We start from the raw sequence: 27,304 nt of genomic DNA on the forward strand, positions 1-27,304 counted from the left end.
AATTTAATTTGCAGAAATTTTCAGCTTGAACTTTTAAAACAAAAAAAAAACTAATGTTTGCGATGCCCCCGTTAAACCCATTTCCCGACTGAAAGAAAGGCCCGCTCTATATCTGTTTTCCTATAAAGAAGAATATGTATATACATTGTGCTTTGACTTTAAGATAAATGCCAGGTCAGATAGTCCAGACTTGAACTTTTTCGGCAATGATACACCAGCTGGAATGATCGTAGTACGAGGATATAATGTGCAAATTTTCTACATATTTTTCTATCAGTTGGTCCAGTTCCCCCTCTCTAAATACGTGATAATATCTGTGATAAGTGATTTCACCTCCAATATTGTCGGTGGGCAACGACTCCTGGGACGTGTCGCTTAGGATGGCTTTGTCGCGTTTCTTCGAGTACGCACTCTCGAGACTTGCGGTGCTGTCCTCTCTAGAGAGGCGATTGTCCGATCTGGACTTGATGGTCTTCCACTCCGGACACGAGGCGAGAGACGCTGTGCTGCCCCTGTCGCTGTACCGGCTTATGGAGTTGGTGTCTTTCTGAGACTCGGATAAGCCGTCTGTAGATTCCGTGGACTGACCGAAATTGATCGAAGTGGCCACGCTCGATACCATCGAATTTGTGCTGCTTCCTGTAACAAATGAGGAGAACCCTAAACAGATAGTTAATAACGGGCTTCAGAGTTATACATCGCAGTCTCTTTTAATTAAAAAAAAATTAAAAGGTACCGCTATTATTTTAATAGATGGTGAAAGATGTGTTTCAAATTACTCTGCCAACTTAATTCCTTATTGGTTACAAATACTAAAGTTAGTCTGTATATTATTTGTATCACGCAATATCATCAGTTTTTTTCTTATTATTGTTTAACTTATGTTCAACTTTTCTTTTCCTGAAACTTTGCTTATACATACATAAGAAATATAACTGTATTTTAGAGGCTTTAGTCTGATGCCAACAATAAGTAATCTTATAAGAAGCTTAACTTTTTATATTGCAATCGTGGCGTTAATATAATACACATATGGTGTGCTTATCAGCCCGCTCTTTCGTCTCGGTCAGGATAACCTAATATAACCAAGAAATAACGTTTTTATTCCATTAATTCAATTTATTTACTCCTAGAATACATACATTTTAATTGTTTCATCATCACGGACTTTGCAGAAAGAAAATTTAATGCCACAGATGTAATGCTTACCTTTTTCTGAATCACAGGAGTCAGTAGAGGTACCCATCTTGATTGACGTCTTGCTGGCAGGCAAATTCAACGCAGGAGTGACTTCCGCTTCGTTCGGATTTTCAGTACATTTTGTATCACACGTCGTGAAACTATCTACATTACGCAAGGGTTCATCTATGAGATTCTGACCTAAACTATCATTTTTATTCGACGAGCATTCAGCACCATTCGCTTTTCTTAGATTACTTTTTAGTAAATTGGTTTTGTTGTTAGTCCTAAAGCACTTGCACTCACTTTGTTTACATTTCACACATGGTCTGCCAAACAAGCTGTCACTCACACTCAATTTAGCTAGGTATTCATTTTGTTTCTGTATTTCTGCGCTAAGTTGTGAGAGGTCTTTCAGTTCTTCACTTAACCGGCTTATGTACGGATCGTCGAAGTTGTCCACGGAACTCGACAGTCTGCTTTTCACTTGATACTGGTCGATTTCCTGCAATAGTTTCTCACTGAGTTTATCGGCGAAATCTGTTAAATGCTTATGGCAGTCTTCGTCCCAGGTGCATTCGGCTTCTTCCCCTAACAAAGGTGTGGTGTCTGAGGTGTAGGTGCGCTGCAGAATGGACAATACTTCTCCAGTTTGTAGCCGTCTCTTCGCTCTTGGACTAGATTTAATTACTTTATCTACTGCTTCGTCTAGACTATTGGCTACGTCAGCTGCTGCTGCTAGTAAACTCATGCCCCTAGTGTCGTGCAGGCTATTCGTTGGTGGAAATTTGAATCTAGAAGTTGTTGGTGATTTTCTTTCATTACTAACACTAATAACACTGTCTATTGAGTCTGGTGAGGATACACAGCTGGAGTCGCTATCTTTATCGTCAGTTTCGGGATTGAACAGTTCCAGGGTCAGCAGCTTTGGCAGTGGCTTGGCGACTGCTTCTACTTTCCCGTTTGAAACGGACGATTGCCTTACTATGGGGAATGACGATTTACTAGTTCTAGTTCTAGTTCCGAACCCGGGCTTTTGCTTGAGTAGTTCTTTAATTTTTTTCAGTCTCTCGTTTCTTGTTTCTGCTACTTCTACTGGTGATTTTTCTGGGCTAGCTGGAGTAGTACTTAAACTAGGAGTATTTAAACTAGTTTTCTTGAACTTCGGTATTTGTTGTACTGAATACTTTTGTGCTAGTGTCTTGCTAGGTTCCCTTGTTGTACTCTCTGTGATAATGTGGTCCCTGCCTGATTTGTCAGCGAAATTTTCTGTGGATGGTTTCGGAGAACTCAGTTGCTTGGTCAGTGGATAAACAGTTAACGGCATCTGCTTAATTCTGGGACTGGTGGGACAAGAGGATTGTTTGATTCTGGGAGAATTCGGAACTGAGGAATTTTTTATACGTGGAGATGTGGGTCCTGGGGACAGATTTGTAGGAGACATAGGATCCGATTTAGGGACGAAAATCACTGATGCGAAAGAATCCTCGGAATCCACGCTCGTGTCACTCTGAAGACTGCTGTCTTTCGACGAGTCCGAACCGTCTTCTTTAGAAGGTCGCCTCTCTCCATTTTCGTTAACTACGTCTTTCTTCTCATCTACAATAGGCGCTGGAGTTTTTAAGTTATCTACAGTCTCGTCCTCTGGAATTGTGGGGGATATGATGTCGGAGCTTTTCCAGTTCTGGAACATCCTTACGAATCCTGAAAAAGAGAATATATTTCGTTGAATAAAATAACAAAAGGATTATTATCATTAGTATACAGAAATCATTTTTTGTGGGAGATAGGTATGTCTTAATACATCCAATCATTAATAATTTACCATAGTAAAAGTTGCCCAGAGACAACAGAAATAGTTATTTTGATCTAGGTTGCGAAGTATGGCTTTTGTATTCAAATATGGTTTTTGTGCATGTCGACGAGTAAACATTCGAAAATGGAAAAGCAATTTTGAAACTGTGTATTACGCAATATTTTTTTGAGAACTGTATTAAATTAATGTTAAAATGTTAAGATTGAAGTGTTAAGTATGAATATAGTGGAAAGTGAAATGGATTTTTCAGACGAAAAATTTGCCTCTTAATGATTTCAAAAAGTGCTCAAAATTAAAATTAAAAAACATCTGAAAATCACAGAAAACCAATATTTATTTGTCCAATTTTTTTTATTTCATATGGTTAATAAAAAAATGTAGATTTATGCTTACAAAATAGTATCTAAGTTTACGCTCTGTAAATTAATGAGTTTCATAATTCTTTGTATAATTTTTGCTCAACCTTCGATTCTATGTACACAAGGAAGTGACCTTAATATTTTACAAAATGAAATTAGCAGCTGTCCAATCAATTAGTTATCAATTTACGTTCAACCTGAAATAAATTAAGATCGAACTCAGTTCAGTAATTGAATTTCTCCCCCTAAAGGTCGTGTAAGTGCTTTCACTTTGAGAAGGTTATGAGGCTATACAAGTATGTAAAAGGAATGAGAACCAAAAGACTAAAATGTTTCTTAACCTATCAGTTGCCGATGTAATCGATAATCAAAAGCGCCCTTACCATTTTTTAAAGTAGCTCCGGTTACTTTCTCAATATTCGTCGTCGAGCTCTTCAGCTTATTAGTGAACCCGGTTTTTATCAGCTGCAACCGCTTGGAGGTCGAAACATAAAACACGGAGTCTTTGAATGTGTCAAAAGCATGTGAGCGGTGATAGATTAGGTCCTCGTTCAGCGACGCCTGCTTCTGAATGTTCTGTCGCAGCCTCTCCTTCTCCTGCAACCTGTCTGTGGACATCAACTCCTCGTTTAGAGACCTCTGTTTCAGAACCCCACCTCTGTTAAACTTACTCAGTGACGTCTTTATCTCGGGCAAGAGATTTAATTTAGTCATATCTGTAGGTTGATCTAGAGCTTCTTCTGCGTCTTCCTCACATATGGACTTTTTCTGCTTCACCAGTTTGGGTTTGGCCAAGGTGGTCTTGACGACGACAGTACTTGGCTCCTCCGTCTCCACTACTGTCTCCTCGCATAATGACTGTGCATTGGATTGTGATTTTACGACATTGTTATTCTCTACTGTCTTAATATTAGTCATACTTTTCGATTTTAGGTAGGATATATCGTTGACTAGTTGAGATGAGGGGAAAGTCTGTCTGCGTTGCGGCATATCATCGTCGTCTATTCTTCGCAGCTCTATGGGCATGTCCTGAACGTTTTCCATGCAGTCGCAGCAGTTGCAAGCTTCGGAATCGTATCGTTTTTGCTGAGTCTCCTTAGCGCAAGCAGTCCAGCTCTCGAGAAACCATGGCCTGTGCACTCCTACTCTTCGGGCGCCTGCTAGCTTTTGTATAGCCCTTCGGACGAAGCTGTAGCACGTTTCGTTTGGACTGGAAAGACTGGAACTGCTGGGTGATGAATTTCGGCCTGGATCAATCGATCTACCCTTACGGCTTCTGCCTTTCTTCCGCACCACTCCCTTCGTCCTACAAAGGAGTAATGGTATAAAATGAATATCAAAATGAACAAATTTTAATCAGTTAATAATAATTTTAGATTAATTAATTAAATAATGAAATAATTAATTAATTAAGCAAGGAAATTTCTGTACTTACCTCACCGACCTGTTGGAATCACTATCGGACGTCTGAGTATAGGCATGGTAGGCCGGTTGTCCGTCGTCTTCCGAAGTGGTGGTCGTCGAGGTCAACTCCAACGACGGGGTACTAATATGCCTGGGCCGTCGCCAGGGAACTAGCACATCCTGCGACTCAAACTTTCTATGACTCTGTTCCATCGCCCATACGGATATGATGAGGCGACCACCTATCCTTAGGACCCTTGCCAACTCTCTTAACGCCCGGATCCTTCTTTCTGTCGTCGCGAGGTGGTGGACCACGGCTATGGAAACCACGGCATCTAGGCTTTCATCTCTAAACGGAAGAGCTAGGTTGTCCAAGACTATGACCTAAATTAGAAATTTTTGGTTTGGATATTTGATTCTAATTATCTTACAACTGAGGTCCGTGGATGAACCGTACTTGATATAAAAGGGGTGGAATCAGAATTAAATATTTCTAAAATTACAGGAAATTAGTGTTGAATAAATTGCCATAAACTAAATTTTGACAGTCGTTTAACACTAATTAATGTCTAGCACGTAAAGAAAAATTGTACTAGATTTTTTAAATTAAATTATTTTTAAGCTGCTCATAATTACCAGAACAGCGTATTGATATTATAAATTAAGTGGAAGCGACATTGTGTAGTATATGCGACAAAATCATGAGGGGGAAGTGTGTTATTGTGATAAAGTTGTTCTTCTGCAAAAAAGTATATTTTTCAAGCAGTTGCATGAAAACAAATTACGACCCTGAAATGTACGATGCATATACGTATTCAATAAATTGATCGATGTGAAGCTTCAGATCAGAGGCAGAGATGTAGGTACCTACACATTATTGTACAATGACGCAGATAGACCAGTAGTAAAAATAACAGCGTTAAAAACTTCGACTGTTTTAGATATGCGCATATGACCTCAGTAAATGTTGAATGGTTATTTTCATTTTTGAAATCGGTATTTACGATCGACGGAGACGATTAATCGCGGAACGCTTAGAACAACTGTTAATTTACACAGCCACACAAAATAAAAAAAGTTGTCTATACTTTTCATATGACTTATGTTATCCGTAGTATATTTTTTCCTCCTGCCCACGAATCCGGTGTCGGAATTGAGCTGTCACACTACAGGAATTTTCTAATCTCAAAAAACAGGTCAAAAATAGCAGAAATTCATGACAAAGTGCTAGGAAATATACAAAAAATTTTGTTTTCTATATTCAAATGTTCATTTATTTGATTAAGACCCCGCTGAACGTGAATTCGCGGTCAGAATTGATGTGTCACTTGATGGTTCTTTTTCTAACCTCAAAAAAAAACGGGTCAATTAAAGTCAAATATCACGAATTTGGTATACGAGAGTTTTCGGGGTCGCTGATCACGAATCCGAGGTCAATTTTGCAAAATTCAAGATGGCGGATCTAAGATGGCTGACCAAATATTCAAAAAATAACACCTTCGCGCCAAATTTGATATAAGGGGTTTTTCGGTATCGCTGATCACGAATTCGAAATTGATTTTGTAATATTTTTGTTTACTTTATAACCTGAGTATCCAATCATGTTTTAACCTTCTTTTTTTCGGCTATATCTTGTTCGGTTTTCTGCTTAATCTCAGGTAATAAAGTATATAGGTAATTGATTAAATTTTTAAAAACGAATTTTGTAAATCTCGTGATCAGTGACCCCGAAAACCCCCGTATACCAAATTTGGCGCGAATGTGTTATTTTTCAAAATTTGGTCGGCCATCTTGGATCCGCCATCTTGAATTTTGCAAAATTGACCTCGGATCCATGATCTGCGACCCCGAAAACCCCCGAATACTAAATTTGGCGTGAATCTGTTATTTTTTTAAAATTCGTGATATCTGACCCGTTTTTTTTTTGAGGTTGAATATAGAAAACAATTTTTTTTTATTTGTACTTTGTACTTTTTCGTGAATTTTTGCTATTTTTGACCTGTTTTTCGAGGTTAGGAAATTTCTGGCTCAATTCTGTCACCAGATTCGCGATCAGGATCGAGGCAAAAATACCACGGATAACATTATGTCGTATGAAAAGTACAGGCAACTTCTTTTTTTGTGTGGCTTTCCTCTGATATGATGAAATCAAAAGTATCTATGTCTTAATAAAACTATTATAATTAAATAACTATGTACTATAATTAAATTATATTTTGTCTTAAATTTATATGTCTTGACTAATTCTTTAAGTTGTTTAAGTTAATGTTTGGAATAACCGCCAAATTAAAAAAAATCTTCAAATGCAAATTTTCCGTAGTTGATAGACAGAATAGTCTAATTGTTATGTACCTATTTAGTTAAAAAAAAGTATTTATGCCAACTTCCACAGTTATTTAAATTAATACCTCTCATAAATGTTAGTGTGCTATACTGGATGATATAGGATACAATATAGAGTGCTGTAATATTTTTCTTTTGAAGTTCTTATACGGAATGACAATTCCTATCCCCTAAATTTTTTATAAAAATATGCCATACAGGTTACAGAATCACATTAAACTACCAAATATAATCATTTCTTTTTACATAAACGGATTTGAAAATTCGATAAAATGGCGAATGCGCCAGTAATTCTGAAATATTCACAAATCGTGTCATTTTCAGCTGAAAAATAACTTTATATCCAACTTTTTATTTATAACACGTGACTGATTAAAATAATTAACCTTCCCATTATACTTTTTAACATAGAACAAAGAAATCTTTCATACTTACCTCGTTTTCCTTTTCTCTTGCTACTTCACTCAATCGCATTGACTTGTCTCCTCCTATATTGAAAACTAATGTGTTTACGTTTAAATATTTTCCATTCCCGCAGCCTGAAATAATTGTAAGTAATACATATTTAAACATTTTTCACTTTTACTATTTAATATCAATGAATTAGTTTAAAATTAAGATTTAAACATGCAGGTATGATTAAAGTATCGCATGTTAGTTTAAATTATTATAAATCGATAAAATGATGAAATAATCACCTTAAAATAGTTTTCGAAGAATAAATTGATTGATTCTGTTTGTACAAGTTCTTAAATGCAATTTATCAAATATATGCATTTTCTCTAAGATTTGAAAAATTAATACAATCTTTTGCAAAAGTCAATATCCTAAAAACTAGTTGGTATCTAAAATTTTCTTGGCATTTTTTCACACCTTAAAATTAAAAGTAAATTAACGTGAGGTGACATCTATAACCAGTATCTGTACCTATTCATCAGAGAGTATTCTGTCTTGGATATTTCCTCTAAAACTTACCAACATCGCAGACGATGGACCCGGGCTCGAGGTCCTCCAGAAAATGTTGTACCTTCGGCCACGGCTTACTTCTGGGGTTGTCGTAGAACTGTTCGTATACGTCATGCACGTAGGCTTGCTCCAAAGCAACGCTTCTGGCTATTCGGTCATCCACAGTCATGTCCAAATCTCCACTTCTCTTCCAGGGTCAGCCTGAAGTATAAATCAGAGGTTCCAAAATCATGTTGATACAAAAAAGGAATCGATAAGAGATAAATAGCAACATTTACATCTTGTAAACGAGATGCCCAGATAAGAAAGAGTTCGCTATAGGAGTGAAGGTTTTATATAAATTACCTACTTGACCTTATTTCAAAGTAGATTGCCTGCACTTGATTGTATTTATAATGACGATGGACAATAAAATCTAATTATTTATGTAAGGTGTCCCAAAAGTAAAGCAGAATTTGAATTGTGCGCCATTTTCATTCCAAAAAGTTGACAACATTGTTCAGGGTCACATGTTGTAGTAGACAAATTGCGGTTAGACAAAATGGAGGATTGTGAAAATTCATTACAAGTACGGAGAGTGTGTAGCTGAGACTGTGTTCAAATTACGTGGAATTTTCGGCAGAAGGAACGTCCCGAATGAAATAACTGTGAAAAGATTAGTTGCCAAATTTGAACAAACAGGTTCGGTTACAGACAATAAAAAACTTAGTAGGTATGTGAACGAGCAAAATTGTCGAATTTGGGGCAGAAACAATCCTTGGGTTATTCAAGAACGACCACTGTATACCCAACGAGTGACAGTGTGGTGAGGTCCGTTCTTTTTTGAAAATGAAGGCTGGAACCGCAATGACTGCCAATGGAGGACGATATCGAGAGATCCTATTTAACTTTTTGTGCTGCTCAAATGAATACCCTCAATTAAAGGCAGGAATTCGGAGAGTTATTAACGAAATTCAGCCGCAGGTATTCTACCAACCGGATCATCATCATCGTCATTAACTCTGTTTCAATTTTTTTGGCTTGTTAACCAGTATTCCATTCTTGTGGTGCCAACGTCCAAATAATAATTGCTCAAGTTTTCTACATCTATCAAAATGGAGGTGAATTGTTTGAGTGACGCCCAAACTAGTTCGATAGGGTTCGGGACAAGTTGGATGGTGGTAGTCTTAGAAAAGTATGACCTTCTGTAATAGGATAACAGTTAAATTAGTTTAATTTACGTTAAGATTAGTTCATTTAACTTGGCAACCCAGTATTTCACTCGAAGGAAGTACTTTTAGCTCATCACAACTTCAAAGCTAACTTATATTACCTACAAAGTTTCTAAAATATTATTTTCCCATTATATATATTAGTATCATATCCTGCCACTGAATGTTTTTGACAGCTAATGGCATATCAATAACGTTATGGTCACTTATGTCTATGTGTAGGTATATTGTAAATGATTTCATTATCTTTTCATTAACTCATGCGACCATGAACAGGTATTTATAAAGCGACATTTCCTAAGCAAGTTTCAGTGATAGAAGTAAAGGCTGAAAAGCATATTATCTTATTATATTCTCTCTATGACACATAAATAAATATGAATTATATATAGAATTCTATTGAATATAGATATTTTATTCAGGAAATCGGGTTTCATTTATAGGAAACAACTTACAGATAAGGTATCCACATCAATTAAGGTCGTTTTAATTTTTAAGTAATTATAATAATTACTGGTAGGTACATGTTCAGAAAATGGCTCAGTTTTGGTATGGATAATACCAGAGGTAAGATAATATTACTTCGATAATGGTAATTCGGATTCAAAATTAACTTCTGAAATAGGTTTTAAGAAAAAAAATAGTAGAAATTAATTAAATTGGCGTTGGAATCTTCTATTCTATACTAAGGCAATTGCAAGGTTTATAATTCATTACCTACATTTTTTGTACGTTAATTATTATTTTTACTATGGTCGCAATTAAAAGTGTTAAATTTATAATGTCTGTATTTTTTGTTTGTCCGATTGGTATTTGTTTTCACTTTCATGGCAATCTTTGACCTGCTTATTATAATAATACTCAATACTTGTCGTTCAAATTTGATATATGGGTATTTTAATGGGTGTTGAATAGCCTGGTAATATTGTATTTTTAATAATAAAATGCCTAATACCACTTCCTGAAAAAAGGCCAGGCTTTTGTCACATCAATAAAATGATTAGTAGAATATAACTTCCCTTCAGGGTACTATTTGCAAAAAATTGACTTGCGGAAAGTCCACAGCCTTATTCTCACATTTCCGGAGTTGTTAACNTCTCTCAGTGTGGTCACTTATGTCTATGTGTATATTGTAAATGATTTCGTTATCTTTTCATTAACTCATGCGATCATGAACAGGTGTTTATAAAGCGACATTTCCTAAGCAAGTTTCAGTGATAGAAGTAAAGGCTGAAAAGCATATTATCTTATTATATTTTCTCTATGACACATAAATAAATATAAATTATATATAGAATTATATTGAATATAGATATTCTATTCAGGAAATCGAGTTTCATTTGAAGGAAACGACTTACAGATAAGGTATCCAGATCGTATTAATTTTTAAGTAATTAAATTAATTACTGGTAGGTACATGTACAGAAAATGGCTCAGTTTTGGTATGGATAATACCAGAGGTAAGATAATATTACTTCGATAATGGTAATTCGGATTCAAAATTAACTTCTGAAATAGGTTTTAAGAAAAAAAATAGTAGAAATTAATTAAATTGGCGTTGGAATCTTCTATTCTATACTAAGGCAATTGCAAGGTTTATAATTCATTACCTACATTTTTTGTACGTTAATTATTATTTTTACTATGGTCGCAATTAAAAGTGTTAAATTTATAATGTCTGTATTTTTTGTTTGTCCGATTGGTATTTGTTTTCACTTTCATGGCAATCTTTGACCTGCTTATTATAATAATACTCAATACTTGTCGTTCAAATTTGATATATGGGTATTTTAATGGGTGTTGAATAGCCTGGTAATATTGTATTTTTAATAATAAAATGCCTAATACCACTTCCTGAAAAAAGGCCAGGCTTTTGTCACATCAATAAAATGATTAGTAGAATATAACTTCCCTTCAGGGTACTATTTGCAAAAAATTGACTTGCGGAAAGTCCACAGCCTTATTCTCACATTTCCGGAGTTGTTAACCTGAAAAACGGGACACACTGTATACTGAGCGTTTAAAACAAATCTCCTCAGAATTCTTTTACATAATATAACATACTTTGTCCTAACCTAATATCAGTTATTTTTCGGTAGAAATTTTAAGTTTATTAAAAATTTCAAAATACAAATTTCCATTAGCTTATTGTACTTAGTTAAATAACTATTAAATTTGTTTTTATTATTTTTTAATCATTGACAATAATAATATTTCTTACATTATGTATAAATAATACAAATGTTACTTATACAAAATGTTAAATATATCCAATAACAATAATGGTAAATAGGATTATTAGATTTTTTTTCTTTAGTTCGACTGCTTCCTAATGACTAAAATCTAACTCTTAATTTTATATACACAATTTTGAAGGGGTTACCATTTAGAATTATTTTAGAATTTAATACAGTTATATACAACGTTATTCCTTTAATACATCCAATATATTCTAATACAAATATGTATATTTGGATTTGTTTACCCTTCCTGGAATAGAATATATTTAGCGCTAAAAAACAGATCCATAAAAAACACACGTTACTGACGTTCCTGTTTCGTATTGTAATCTATAATTCAAAAAAGTACTATCAATACGGATAACTGAAATATCGATTCCTTAATAAATTATTCATACATTCTTGCAATGCGAACGGTTTTGTGATGAAAACTGAAACCAACAAAAATATAGAAAGGATTTGATTCACGACCAAGTCATAACTTTCCGTAACAGACGGTGAACTCAACCTTTGTCAAAGGATCATTGAAACCTGGCGGATTTATATTGAACCGCATATGTACTTTATTTTATGCAAATTACGGTATTGGTCCCACGTAAGGCACTGTTTGTTTGAGGTGAGGTTTGTCATAACTTATGTAAAACAGCTTCAATGTGATGTTCCTTACGTCTATAACTATATGTATACTGTTTTTTTAATAATGAAAGTTTCATTAAATAACCATATTTATCAGACCTCGGTAAAACTTTTGCACTGAAGGTGTAAGCCCTGCTATTAAAGCTTCCCAAATTAAAACTTTATATTCGTGATTAGCGATTTTAAAAACCACCGAATAACAAGTTTCTGTCATAATCTTCAAATTTTGAACATCCGCCGTATTGGATCCGCCATCTTTTATTCAGGAATGTTCGGATTCGGATTTCAGATTCATATTCAGCGACCCCAAAAACCCGCGGTAACAAAATTCAGGCAAAAATATTGAATACAAAAATTTGTCACTTAAAATGATAAGTTTCCAACCGTTTGAAGGAAGTTTTATTATATTTTTTATGATATCTATCAACTTACTTTGATATATTTGGTAATATAAAATACAGGGCTATGGTTTTTCGCATGCCAAGACCACTGGCGCCTTCTACTGCAGCTAGCTTACTTTTATATAAAGATATTTGAACGCAACTTTTGTCACTTGGCTAACGAGTAAACTTATTACCTCAGAAAAAAAGTAGTTTAAGCGCATTTCTTGGCACAAACGCCTCTTGCAATAAATAATAAATTGAATACGATTGTATTTTTTGAGATGCGACAATTAATTCATAAAAATGTGCAGAATTCCGAAATATTAAAGTTACATTCACGTTAATATCAAATTCTCTGCAAATTGTATTGAAAAAAACGTGACTTTCAAATTTAAAAAGGTACATTTTTTTGTTTTTTCTCCCTCCAAGTGTCAGTAGTTGTACGCTGACAGTTTTATTTTTCAAACCTTATTAGAAAACCTATTTTATGTATTAAACCCATAAATATATAAGTTATTAAGGACAGCGCTTTGGTATATTTCACAATTAACTTTTTTCTTATGAAATTCTACATTTATTGCATTTTTATTTTGAGTTCGACCACGGACACGACCTTCATAGTCTTAGGTTTTGCTAAAAATTCCACAGCTATTCTCGCGAGAAATTACATGATTTTAGGTGATTACACAAAAAATAGTAGATAACTTAAAAACTAGAAGAGATAAGTATAGGGACTCCTGATACCGTTCGAAAGATAATAAAATTGTATATCCGATTATAGAAAAACATACAGGGTGTTCCATTTAAAAAAACAGAGTTATGAAGGTTTGAACTAAACTCGGCATTAAATTTCTAGCACCCTCTATGCAATTAAGCCATTTTGAAAGTATGGATGGGAAGCTTAGGGGTCTAGCTATACCCCCTATAAATATTGTTGCTTTATCTTTCTTACTATAAAATACACATAGTTTGAAGCTTGTCACTGTTCCTCTCCATTTTTTTTTAAGTAAATATCTCGAAAATGGTTAATTTTAGGAATAGGAAACCTTTATGAAAGTTCGCCTAAAATAACACGTAGAATCCAAAATTGCAATAATATATAGGGTGTTTCATTTAAAATAAGCAAGTTGATGGCGACTTCCGGTTGAAAAGGGCATGCCCGAAAACCCGGGATCCCAAATTTTCAAAATTCAAATCGAAGTAGTCTGAAATAATTCTAATGGGCCGTCACCTTGAAACATCCTGTATAAAGAAAGGTACCTTCTTTATTATTACCACTAAGGGCATTTAAAAGAAAAACGAACCAGTTAGGTTTAGTCTTTCCGAAGTGTGTATAAAAAATTTATAAAAACGCGTAGCAATAAAATTTAATGAGTTTCATAAACGCCCCTAAAAAAGTTTTCTGCTAAAGGTAAAAAGTTTGTATATAATGTGTAGAAAATATCTATTATATGTTCATTTGGCCAACAACATATTTTAATTATTTATGTCCTCAAACAATTTTATTATATTGGTGGTAAATTTCGTTTTGTTCCGTTCCAAAATGCCATGTTGTAATAATATTAGTAAACAAAATATCCCTTTTATTTCTCTTTATTGAATTTCTGATATCACCTTTTCCGATCCTTTCTCTAAAAAATAAATCAATGAATATTTCCAGACAGAAATTTGCAGCTTTCCAACAGCTCCGGTCGCTTAAACCATGCCAAGTAGTGATGTATTGCCGTATGCAAACTTGCATTTATCATTACCTTAAAGGAGACCGCCCTTCGTGGAAAGGCGTCGATCAAATTTTACACCCACTGAGATTGCTGAAAATGCAATTAAATGGCTTTTAGCCTCCAGGCGGTGTAGGCGAAATTAAAATTTCGCCAAAAGCGGAGGCGGAGGAAACATTTCGTGTCATATCCATTGTTATTTATATTCGATTAGCTTGGGAGTTTTAAAGGGTTTATTCGAATAAATGGTGTCCTGTGAGGCACTTACAATATGAGAAAGTAACAACCGGAGTGAAATTATAGATTTGCTAAGTGTCAGTAGGAATAAAAACATCTTGTAACTGAAAAATAAATAACGCAAATCCTTAACAAGATTATTATTTTATAACTCTGTAACTTTTCTATTTTTAGATGTGCAAAATGGGCTTGTCGGTGAAATTTGCGGACATCCTGTAGATCTCGTGTATTTTTTATGCTGGCCAGGGCATTTTTTAGTAAAACGCTAAAATATCCTCTAAATTAGGGTGAAATAGTGAGGATAAGATAAAGTTTTATATTGAAATGCAAGAATTTGAAAATACTTTGAAAAAAACATTTTAGAACAACATAGCAGCAAAGGCGCTCAGAACGCTCTGTATATTTAAATCAAAAAACAAGTATTTATAACACAAAAAACCTACTTTTCCAAAATTTGAGTAAAATTGCAATTAAAAATAAATATATATCGTAAAAAAGTGAAATAAAAAACTAGGTAGTTACTTTCTTGGACCTATAACTTCTGAAGGAAGCAAGATGGTACTAAGGTAAGTTGATTTAAATTACCTTATTCAAGGAAGCTAGCCTGAAAGTATGGCCCATTCTTTACACACCCGTATATAATTTCGATTTAGTTTTGCAACAAATTTTTTAAATGTGATTTAAACACAACTGTTTCAATTTAGAATTGGCTTAATTAAAAATTGTTATGGTAAAATGCATCGAGCACTACAATATCCCCTTTTTTCGCTTCTAATAATAGTCCACAATATTTAAGATCGAATGTCCGCCCCCGAAAAATTCAAATTCATAACGAAGTCATTAGCCGGATCCCTGTCAGCCATTGCGTTTGCCAAGCAATCTATTTTCCTGACCTACATTTCCATCTTTTTTCGTGATTCGCCAGATATTACATGGATGGGCATAGGCTTAAGCCGATGTGGAACTAAACGGAGGACAAGCAGAAAACAACTTAATATCTGACGAATGGCTGAGTCTAGACTCGAACATATTTGGAATAATGATACGGACATTCGAGAAATGTGGATCAGGGTCGAGTGGTCGAGACAGAACAAAATAAATACTGAGGGGATGCACGAAAAAGGGCTTAAGGGATACTCAGCTGAAAAGGCATACTTTGAATGTTATTTTTGATTTCATATATTTCTAGACCATAACCTATCGAAGTCTACTAGAAAATATATTATACCTATTCTAACAACATTCAATAGCGACACTTGTGTTCCAAATTTAATTTCAAGTCGTTCGTTATTCTGTGTTTTGTGATTTGGATTATAAAATTTTTAACTACAAGACAGAATAGTCCCAAAAATATTCCAAAACAAATGATACAATATATGAGGACGAAATTTCATGATATTTTAAAGTAAAACATTAATCAAGTCAGTTTGGATTGAGTCGCAGATTCATTGAAGATAACTCGGGAAGTGAAAGACTTTCAACGCGATCAATCCTTATGTTTGAAGGAAAGTGACAACAAAGATTCTCCAAGATGTTTGAAATTGTCAACTGCTACATTAAATACAGTATTTTGAAAATTCTCCATGATAAGTGAACTAAACATGAATGAAGTTTTAATAAAAATTGCTTAGGCAGCAAATTTCTCAAAATCGTTTGTAATTACTTGATGCAGACGCTAACTTTTTTCAAAAACAATGACTGCGATGACACTTAAATAGGTCTGGAAATCAGCAACCATAACTTTGAAAAAGACCTTCACACAATATTCTAGTAGGAATCTCGTAGCCACCATCTTTTGGGAACAGGCAGAAATTATTCCTGTTAAAGATATACCGAAGAGCACTACAATAAAAACATCTCCCTACGATAATATTTTAACAGAACGGTAATTGATCAAAATCATCCAGGTTTATGTCTCAAAAAACGGATAACAAAATTAGTAATTATATATAATTACGTTAAGACTAGCTTCTTCCAATGGATCCCTGATCTACATAAATATTTTAACACCTTGCTGAATCTTTACTGGTTAAGTCGTCTAACAAACAATGATAATACTGATGAAGCAATGAAATTCAATATTTAGGAATGATGAACATTAAACGACCCCACGCAACTTTTGGAATCAGTAACTGTTTCAGCAAAACGTCAGTCGGAGCGAAACAAGGAACATAAAAATAAAACTGCACCCAAAACCCTCATCACATGAGAAAGGTCTAGAGATCTTTTCTACGCAGTATCAGAATGTGATTCATAAAACATATATTACAACCCAGAATTCTCTGTGGGGTTATTTTATTGGGAGGATATAATGAATCAGACAAGGAGAAAAAAAATCAAGAAACCAAAATAAACTTCTTTGAAAGATAAATATATCTAAAAAAAGTTATTTCTGGAAAAATGTCTTACGTATCTTCGAAAGAAGGTTAATTTTTCTATTCAAAGTAATGTAGTCTAATGACATAATTAACAATTCTAATACGAGACATTAGGTAGTAATAATTAAATAGCTATTCGTGGATAGCCACGGGTTTGAAACAAAAACAAATTAATAAATAAAACTTTAATCTATAAAAGCGACATGCTTATTAAATAAATAGTGATATCCCTAATTGATATTTACATAAGATTGTGCTAAACGTGCTAAAGCACCACATTATCTAATATATCTTGAATGAAATTATCAACGAGATGCCTTATCGCACCGCTGTAAAAATCATGGCGAATTAACATGCCACGCCAACTAGCTTATTAAAATAATGTAGCTGGAAGGGATTTGAAGAGGAAAACGAAGCCCTGCCGTATTATCCAGCACAGATCAAACAGCGGTATCTTAGACTCGGTATACCCTATTGATCGTTTCTCTGTCTCTTTCACCTATTTTCCATCAATGTGTCTTGTACCCCGTTCATTCAAGAATTTGTCTCGCAACGCGGGTCGCAAACTGTCAAATTTTACCTGCATTTCAAACCGACGATGGGTGTCGGGGCGAACGTCCGTCAAAATGACAGCGATGCGAATTTGGGGTTGCTTAATAACAATCTATTATTTTAGAAATATAACTGGCACTTACTTGTCGTTGTAAAAAAAAAAACAGTTGGGATTTCCTTAGCTAACTGATGAAAAATACACTATCACAGACATTTTTGATGACCGCGGCGTGGTTTTTGTGGAAAACTGACAACAACCCGGTTTGTAACACATCCTTGTTGTATTTTCCACACCAGACTAAATGTGGAGGCGGTTTGACGTCAAGGACCTGCGCCCTGCGGCCCTGCGACGTCTACGTCGGGACTATATACATGTTTAAATAGGTAATTAAATGATGCTACTTTAAATTATTGTGTTTTCCAATAGTTGATACTGGAAAACGACGGATAGGCTCTAAGTGAGCCCTCTAATATTTATTTATCGATTCCGTGCTATAAATATGGGTCGCCGGCCGCAATGATTTTGGTCGATAAGGGATGGAAATCGGCCGATTTGAGAGTTTTTTTCAGGAGCTCATAGGACGCGAATATCGTCTACGTGGGTGGTAATATCTATCAGCATCTATTAATTCATGAGTTTCCACCCCGACTTCATTTAAAAATAGCTTATTGCATCGCTCTCCAAAATTTGGAGGCGACCTTCGAGCAAGGATTCGGGTTATACTCTCTTTATGTAACATTTATATCATTTTAATGAAATCATTTGTTCTTTTCCTAACTCTGGAGCATGGTAGAAAAAGGGCCAATGTCCAAAAATTACATTTAACAGCCATTGAGTCTCCTGGACTACCCATGTTACATATTTGCATCACAAAAAGGGCCAATGTCAACAAGTATTATAAGCCTTAATTATTTAAATTTTAAAATGGCCCAAGTCCGTCTTAGTTTAATAGAAAAAGGGCTAATGTATGGACTTTGGTCCTTGAAATACTTTTAAAACGTTTGACAAACGACCAATGTCCACTGCAATGGACATTGGCCCTTTTTCTACCAAGCTCCAGAACTATCTTATAGTGTTTTAAAGCTCCATTTTAATGATATTTCTCTAAATAAATTGTAGGAAAATTTCTTGATAATTCAGAACCATACTTAGGAAAACAATTGAATTTTGCTTTTCGAAGATACAAGCCAAACTTATATATTTTTTTACTGCCATTCTTCATATTTTTATACACAGTGCGGCATTAGTGCATCGAAGTACGATATCTCCGACATTATAGAAGATATTAAAACAAATTATTTACAAAATTGTAGCCAACTTAAAACTGCACATTTTAAAATTATTTTCGTGTATACAGAGTGTTACGTATTACCAGGATGAACCAAACGTACTATTTTTTAAATGGGACACCACATATTATTTCAATAAAGGGTTTAATTATGTTATACAGGGTATTTCAAAAGTTATGGTCAATTGTATATGAGAATCATTCCCATTTCAGCGCCCTGTATATCCTAAACAGAACAACTTAACAATAATTTTTGCATGCATCACTTTTTGATATTGGTACAGTTTTACGAGAAGTGTTATTTCTTTATTATTGCAACAGTTGAATATAGGGCGAGCCAAAACTCGAGCACATAATTTTCTCAGTTTTTTTAAATGAATCACCCTGTATTTTATTTTAAAAACTGAAAATACAGTTTATGTTCTTTCATTTTTATAAGGCATTCCCTATAGCTAAAATCATTAATTTCTGAGATATTTATTATTTAATAACAAAAAGAGAGTTTTTAAAAAATTCCTATTATAACAATAAACAATACAAAATTTCACAGAAGTTTGTTAAATGACAGGCTAGTGATTATTACTGAATAATATATATGTCATTTGCCCACGATCAACTCTAAACATGTACAAATATAGGTACAGTTAAAAAAAAACAGAAGCTTAATAAAATTATTCGAAATGCAAAATTTCACTTCACAAGAAAATTTCATACAACTTTGGCCCACAATTTTTTTTTTTGTGAACGAAACCAACAAAAATAAAGAGGATGTAGAATGTTAGTTTTCACATTTCAAAAATCTATGCTTTCTAAATATTACTCTTGAATATTAAGTAACAAGTCATAGTAACAAAATAAATATCGATAACAGTGAAAGTCCATAGAAACCAATGAAAATATAAAATTTAGATAGAAAAATATAGAAAACACAGGTTTTTGATTCAAAATTGTACGTTTTTTATTGGTCCATAAAATATATCCACAGTATAGGGTTATCTATGGAATAACATATCGGGAAAATGACATTCACGGCACATACGCATTCTTGTCGAAATTTTTCACGTCCGTTTTGCATAAATGCGATTGAATTTCGTTGATACAGCTCTCAATTTCCCCCTTCAAGACGTGGACTTGTTGGCATAAACCTTAGACTTCAAAAAAATCCAAAGAAAAAATCCAACGGCGTTGAAAAGCATGGTCTGGGCTGCCAATTCTGACCACCAAAACGAGAAATTACACTACCAGGAAATTACTCATGCTATAATTGGATTATTTCTCGAACTGCATGGCATGTGATATCGTCTTGTTGAAACGTCGTCTACATCCATATCTTCCAATTTAGACACAAAAACTGGATTATCATGTCGCGATAGCGAGCACCATTAACTGTTATTGTGTAACCATCCGCATTTACCATATTGTGGATGCATTTGTTCAACAATCACGCGTGGATTTTTTAAACCACAAAAATGCGACCATTTTGTCGATTAACGAACCATCAAGATAAAAATTAACCTCATCGCTGAAGATGATTTTTTTCCGAAAAATCAGCGTCCACTTGTTCCATAATGACCGTAATCCATTCAACGACCTCTCTTCGCTCTCGTGGTCAGTAGGCTTCAGTTCTTGAGTCATTTAAATTTTGTAAGCATAAAGATGCAAATCTGTCGTGAGAATACGCTGTAGACAGCTTCTCGAAATATCCAATTCTTGATCTCGGTGCGAAATTAGTGTTTCTAATTGATCCAGTCTCCCTGAATTTTTGAGTTAAGTAATCTATTCACAGTTGATAAAGTTACATTCCGACCATATTTTGCCCGAAAATTGCAAACTGTAGCTGCCAAACCTTTATTATTAAATATTGCTCATCAATGAAAATACGTTGTTCTTTCTTGTAACGCCCCATGTTTAATAGCCCTGAACTGTCAGCTGACACACTGTCTTTTTTTATTGTCAATAATCTGTTGCACAAATGGCGCAAAATGCAAACACCCGATAATACTTCTACCTTTTTAAAAATAACTAAATATACATGTTACCCGTTTTTTAACCCACTTTATTGGGAAATATAAACCAAATTTAATTACATCAACTGTTGAAAGTGTCCACCATTAACATGAGTACATATGCCTCCACTTTTCTCAATCGGCATTGCGTAGACTAAAGCTTTTAAAGGAAGTAATCAAGGGGATTTATGTCCTGTGACCTAGGGAGCACGGTTTGACGAGCTGGCGAGCGCCTCGATCTATCCATCTATTTTGATAACTCTGTTGAGATACTCCTAAACTGAAATGAAGTACTGCTCGCTATGCATAAACCATAAACGATATCACATACAACATCAAGACGAACCAGTAGTTGATCTTCTTAAGACTCTATAGAGATACTACTTAGTCGTACATCCTCGGAACATGGGCGTAACTAGAGGAGGGCAGGGGTGTGCACGGCCCACCCCAAAAAGCCCGATTTCCACCCCAGAAAAAAAAAGATTGACATATCGGTAATCGGTGACTGCGTGATCTTTTTTTTTTCAAATCAAAACGTATTCAAATTTTACTGATTTCTTTTTTTTACTTTTTCTTTAATGTTTCCATAGAGCTTATAGCCCTGGCCCACTCCCAAAAAAATTGTAACTTCGCCCATGCCTCGGGAACAGCTTTTGGTAGTATTTTAATATTTTTTTGCGAATTTCCATTAAGCTGTAAAACTGACACACCACAGTTTCCACCTAGTCGAAATACGTGAGTGTTTTATTTAGATTTTGAGAATTGTTTATTGTAAATTTTCCTCTTACACCAACTCATAAAAATTTAAGGGTGAAAGATGTGTTTTCCTTATAAATTTTTAAAACTGTATTTTATAAACTAGTAGGTGGCTAAAAACAAGAAGATCTCTACTGATATGATACACAAACGTGTACATACGTGGTTGCAGTAATGTCGTCAATATTTTCTTGACTTGAGGCGCTTTATATTTCTAATTGCGTCGGAGTTTCGGATTTTTTTTCGAAAATTTTAGATCCCACGTTTCGAAAACCGACCCAGATTTATATTTTTTTTGTTTATTTTCACCTGAGAATGTCCCCTTAACCAGTTTTTGAAAAACCAAAAGACCCTCTTCGTAACATAATTTTAAAAATGTTGTCACCGCCGTTCTTGTGGGTGAAAATTCGAAATATTTAGAATGATTCTTTCGTGACTGAAAACGTACATAGGTATTGTATTTTTGAAACCATCGCCATAATTTTAAAAATGTTGTCACCGCCGTTCTTGGGGGTGAAAATTCGAAATATTTAGAATTATTCAAAGTGGCTGAAAACGGGCATCGTTAATCTTCATTATTTTTTTTTAATTTTAAATCGAATGTAATTTGAACGAAGAAAATATATAAAATAATGGCTCAACATTTCAGAAAAAAGTCGAATTGTAGCTGCTATAGGTCTCACCGAAATGTGTCCTGAAATGCATCAAAATTTGGTCATAGAATTTTAGGACAAATATAGGGACCGTAAGGGTTTTATGACGTGGGATCTGATGTGCTATGCTATGTGCTGGCGGAGAACCCCCTTAAGACAATTTTTCGTAGGCCCCTTTGTCTTTGGAGCCAAAATAATTTGGTTCCCTAAATTTATTGTTTTAAGAATCTGTGACCAAATTTTGTTGCATGAATTTCGGGACATCCTGTATATCAAAAATTTAAAAACTTTCTGTGTTTTATTGTAATAGAAAAGACATAGAAAATGAGGGAGGTCTTTCGAAAAAAAAATAAGAGTTTTGTAATGCGCTGGTGGTAGATACGTTACGAAACAAACGTATCTACGTGTACTCAAATTTGAGTATTCCGTTCATATACAACAGCATTGACCCCAAAAAAAAGTCTTCCAGAATGTCCTGCATCTCAAATGAGATAACAGTAAGATTAACTAAAGATATATTTTTCTACACCTACGCGGTCGGAAGTGGTACCATTGAGGATGGGTGATTTTATTGATTGGTAGTAAGGTGGGAAAAGTGATGTCACTACGGTCACCCAATGGGGGGGACTCGCTCGCGCAGGGACTTTTCGAGCTGCCGGGAATGATTTTCCCCGAATGAGTTCTGACGTCAACACAGCTCAATGGGTTACCAGGGCAACCAGTATCGAGGTTCATGCCCCTTATTCTGATGACTGCAGAGCAGATTCTGGCCCTGCTAGATGCTGAGTGCATTGCTTAGGAGAACTATGTGGGATGTAGGCCAACTATTCTATTGAATCTTTGGGATTGTATTTGGCTGCCTGCCGTCCAGAATGAAATTCTGCCAAATAGTTTTAATATTCTGCAATAAATCCCAGGATCTAAAAATCCAGACGTCTAGATACTTGCTTATTTTCATAAATTAATTTTTTGGGATTTCCCATTCGGTTGACAATTCCATAATTTTTTTATACTATCTACTTTACATTTTCCAACACAAATTTTATTTTTAAGGAATTGTTGTCTTATAAATTTTGATATTTCTTATAAATTTCGAATAAAACATGTTATCTAAGCATTTGAATGTGCTCTATAAAACAAGTTGTTCGGGAATTTCATTTGAATAATATGTTAATTGTATACATAAAAATAAGAAAAAAGTTTGTGTTTCCTAAAAATACTCCAATTATTTAAATATTGCATATAACCTTTTGTTTATTTTGTTTTTCTTATGTGTATGTGCATAATAGCTTCTATAAATATGTATAAGAACATAATTCTCCAACATCCTGTAATTCTGCACACTTGACTGATGATTTTCATATTTCAAGTCCTTAGCAGATACAAATATTTCACAAAAGATAAAATAAGTCTGTGTCTGTCTGTAAGGTCCATGCAAATTGTATTTCCCCAATCCTAGCCCTGTATACAAATTTTTTTTAAATATTTTTGTAAAATTGTTTTTTTTTTCTCTTCCTAAAAAGATACGTAAATTTTCGTTTTTATATAGTCAGAAGAAATGGATAAAAGAGAGATTTAACAAATAGTTTCCTTCAAAATTTTACCACCTGTGCAACTGTTTCTTATAGCTAATTTATACGCATCAGTTTATTGATCAGATTATAGAAGTTGACCTTCAATTTCATTTTTGTATGTGTAAAGTACTATACCTACTAATGGTGTTTAAATTTTTTTGACCTCAATGTACTGGACAATGATTTAATTCAAGGATGGGGTGTTTACATGAATTAAAAAAAAATGTATAGCGTTTTGACTATTTTATTAGTAAAAGTTAATGCGAATAGATAAGCAATTTCACAAATAACTCTTTACATACATTTTTATCTGATTTGGAAAATTTGTATTCGAATCTTATTATTATTACCAACTTGTGACGTAGGTACTACTAAACTATGGACATGTTATTACAGAAAACTTCTAAAGCATTAAGAAATGCCTCTCTTTCTATTCCTAAATAAAAGAAAAAGAATAAAAGAGATAAGGGATTTTAGTTAAACGTCTTATTAATAGATGGTGCAATTAAAACGTATGGTGTAATATTGGATGTGTTTATTTAATTTTATTAAATTAAATAGATCTACTGTAACAGTTGTACCTCAAAATTCGTTTCATTTTTATATTTTTTATCACTGAAATATACACAATAACTTTATTGGTTAGGCAACACGATATACGCTTATGGAAATTTTAGAAATTTTTACACCCACAAATATTTCCAATGAAGTTTATTTTAGATGTTTTCTATTTTTCAACGTGAATTACCTAAGATAGGTATGTACTGACTATTACTAGTATCTTATTTATTACTATTAAATACATTTAATTATTATAGAGTAATTATTTTTAATTATATTACTATTGAACTATTTATGTTCTTGTGTAAAATCAGAAGGATATTACAATTTTTATTTGACTTTTACCCATGGAATAAATTAAATATTTGTCTATGTCTACATTATTATTATTATATTTTTCTGCATTTTACCCTCATCTTAGGGCTATGAATAATTTATAAGAATTCAGTTGGCTGCACTGAAGATATAATTTTTTGACAAACTACCGAATTCTAATCGCTTAAGTCACGTTTACATTAATCGAACATGGGCGACAAAAAGAACAACGCTTATTTTTCTCTCACCACCAATCCAATATTGAATATTTATTAACATATCACTCATCTAAAAAATAACTCGGTATTAATATTAATTGTTCATTCTGAATATATATTTTTTTTAAATGTAGATCAAACGTTTTTAAACCCCATCATTCATCATTCGTAATTTGCGGTCACAAATTGCAGCGTATTACTTGCTTTATGTATATGTGGCTTCATATGTTTTGAGGATTCCACCGAGGTCTCTATTCTATTTTTAAGGTGATAAGTAATAAATATTGAGGTAATACTCTTATTTCACGTGTGACAATATCTCGATTATAATTAAAGTGTGTTATCTATCATCCAGTAATTATAAATGCAAGGTTAAATATTCTGTTCAGGTATATTGTTTTGATAAAGATTATTTATCTATGATTTCAAGAACCAAATGGAGATTCCAAATAAATCGAAAGGAGAACATTATAACCTACGCTGGAATAGTTACACAAATAATTTGATACAAGTGCTTTTGGAACACCAGCATCATGAAAATTTAGTCGATGTTACATTGTGTTGCGAAGGACAGTTCGTAAAAGCTCACAAATTAGTTTTATCTGCCTGTAGCGAGGTTTTTCAGGTAGTCATATTACTTTTTGTATTATTTATGAATCCTATTTGACATTAGTAATATTGTAGGAAATGTTCAAAGTTCACAACGTTCAACACCCAGTAATTATTCTTAATGGTATTAAATTTAACCACTTTAAACATATATTGGAGTTTATATATCAAGGAGAAGTTAAAGTTTTGGATATAGACTTGGAGGGAGTTCTAGCTCTTGGTGAAAATCTGCAAGTGAAAGGATTAAGCTCTATTAAATTAAAACAGCAGGTATCTTCCGAAGAATTGAAAACTACTGCCTTAAAACGCAGCTCAAATAGCAGAGACTGTAAACCAAAATCATTGCCGAGCTCGCCTGCCTTAAATGATCAAAATATCTTAAATGTTGCTAATAGTAATCAGTTAAAGCCAAAAGATTTCGCTTCCAACAGTCGGTCTCAAGGAAAGAATGAAAAAAATTCTGGATTTAGGTTTCAAAGTGACCGACAAATTCACACAGATTTAAAAAAAGCGCGGACAGAAAATATTAACTTAAGTGCCGAGTCCAATAAAAGTATTAGTAAACTTGAGAGTATACTTACTGATCCAAATGAAAATGTTCAAAGGAAAAGGTTTAAACATACAGAGGTTTGTCTTTTTTTAAAATAGTTTTAAGTTTAATAAGCATTATTTATCACTTAATTCTATTAATTTCAGGTACCTCCTGCTGTAAGTAATGGCAACGGAGGCGTAGACAGTAAAATCAGTGAAAATTTTCTAGAAACTGAAAAAAATTCCAGGCCAGCAAATGCGTTCATGATATTCGCAAATGAATGGAGGAAAAAATTAAAAGTAGAACATCCTGGCAAGTAATTTTATAAGCGTCAATAAATATTTATGAATGATTGTTTATTAATTCCTTAGATGAAAATAATAAAGCGATATCCGTTAAACTTGGAAATATGTGGAAAAATTTAACCAATGAAACAAGGCAGGCCTATTACTTGGCAGCAGGGAAAATGGAATTGGATCAAAAATCGGGAGATCTGGAGTAAGTTTTTTTATCAAATAAATTCTTGATTGTCGCTTAATTATTGTATAAAGGTTCATGTTGGCAAAAATTTTAATAGGAGTACAACTAGAGCTGACTCAACGAAGAAAAAGAAAGTGGCAAGAAGAAAAACTATCGATTCCATATCACATTTAGTTTCAGTAGATCTTCAAGAGGTAGGTGTCCACTAAATATAAAGTGTTCCAGTGCAGGTATTTAAAAATTTACGACCCAACTTTAAAATTTTTCATAGGATTAAGTTGAGTTTTGTGTGAATTTTATTCATATTACGTTAACATGGGATTGGTCGCTATCTTTGATGTCACACGATAAATCGTGTTGGATTTTAACGTGCAATAAGAAACTTTTTTTAATTTATATCGTATCTCGGTAGGTGTGAATGGTAGAAACGATATTATTAGAGTTTTAATCCTGTTTTGATCAGATCTACAACACGATAAATTTTTATATGCTCGCGCTGAAACATGTGTTCAATCAATGCACTGTGGAGTTAGGTATATCAAAAGAAACCTTTTTTTTTTGTTGATTTTCAGTTTGACGATGATGACGATTTACAAATAATAGAAGTCAATGAAGATCCGATAGACGTGTCTCGTTTTCCAATAAAGAGGAACCGTAGTCCTGCAAACAAAAATAATACTTAGCTCGTAGTATGGCAAGTGTACAAAACCTTACAAAATTTATACCTGTCATAAAACACACTGTATGTAGTGCAGGCAGTTATTTTTTGGAAGTGTATTATATTAATATAATTTATATTCTTAACTAAATAAAAATTTCTTTTCAATACAAAATTACTAAGATTCCAGTATAGTCTTTCCCATCTTAATTGAAGAACCAAGAGGTTGAC

At 33.8% G+C, this 27,304-nt stretch overlaps 2 protein-coding genes across 4 annotated transcripts; one reads left to right on the forward strand and one right to left on the reverse strand.

The window, feature by feature from the left end:
• Nucleotides 1-17,629, reverse strand: LOC108906437. The gene is made up of 7 exons (XM_018709676.2): nucleotides 17,566-17,629; nucleotides 8,077-8,268; nucleotides 7,537-7,640; nucleotides 4,790-5,142; nucleotides 3,738-4,660; nucleotides 1,210-2,883; nucleotides 1-639 (listed from the first exon to the last, which is right to left on the reverse strand). The coding sequence occupies exons 2-7, from the start codon at nucleotides 8,234-8,236 to the stop codon at nucleotides 176-178; spliced, it is 3,678 nt and encodes a 1,225-aa protein (XP_018565192.1). The 5' UTR covers nucleotides 8,237-8,268; nucleotides 17,566-17,629; the 3' UTR covers nucleotides 1-175.
• Nucleotides 17,630-25,030: 7,401 nt separating this feature from the next.
• LOC108906416 (protein abrupt-like) lies at nucleotides 25,031-27,257 on the forward strand. Of its 3 annotated transcripts, none has more exons than XM_018709650.1 (7): nucleotides 25,031-25,083; nucleotides 25,225-25,419; nucleotides 25,479-26,030; nucleotides 26,100-26,247; nucleotides 26,307-26,433; nucleotides 26,513-26,609; nucleotides 26,988-27,257. In XM_018709650.1, exons 2-7 carry the CDS (start codon nucleotides 25,231-25,233, stop codon nucleotides 27,096-27,098), a joined length of 1,224 nt encoding a protein of 407 aa, XP_018565166.1. In that variant the 5' UTR covers nucleotides 25,031-25,083; nucleotides 25,225-25,230; the 3' UTR covers nucleotides 27,099-27,257. The 3 variants fall into 3 exon arrangements, with proteins under 3 accessions (XP_018565166.1, XP_018565167.1, XP_018565168.1); XM_018709651.1 differs by having other exon boundaries at nucleotides 25,042-25,165; XM_018709652.2 differs by lacking the exon at nucleotides 25,031-25,083 and having other exon boundaries at nucleotides 25,341-25,419; nucleotides 25,468-26,030.
• Nucleotides 27,258-27,304: the final 47 nt, after the last annotated feature.

This window comes from Anoplophora glabripennis, unplaced genomic scaffold, assembly GCF_000390285.2.
Source record: "Anoplophora glabripennis isolate ALB-LARVAE unplaced genomic scaffold, Agla_2.0 scaffold47, whole genome shotgun sequence".
NCBI classification, from domain to species: Eukaryota; Metazoa; Arthropoda; class Insecta; order Coleoptera; family Cerambycidae; genus Anoplophora; species Anoplophora glabripennis.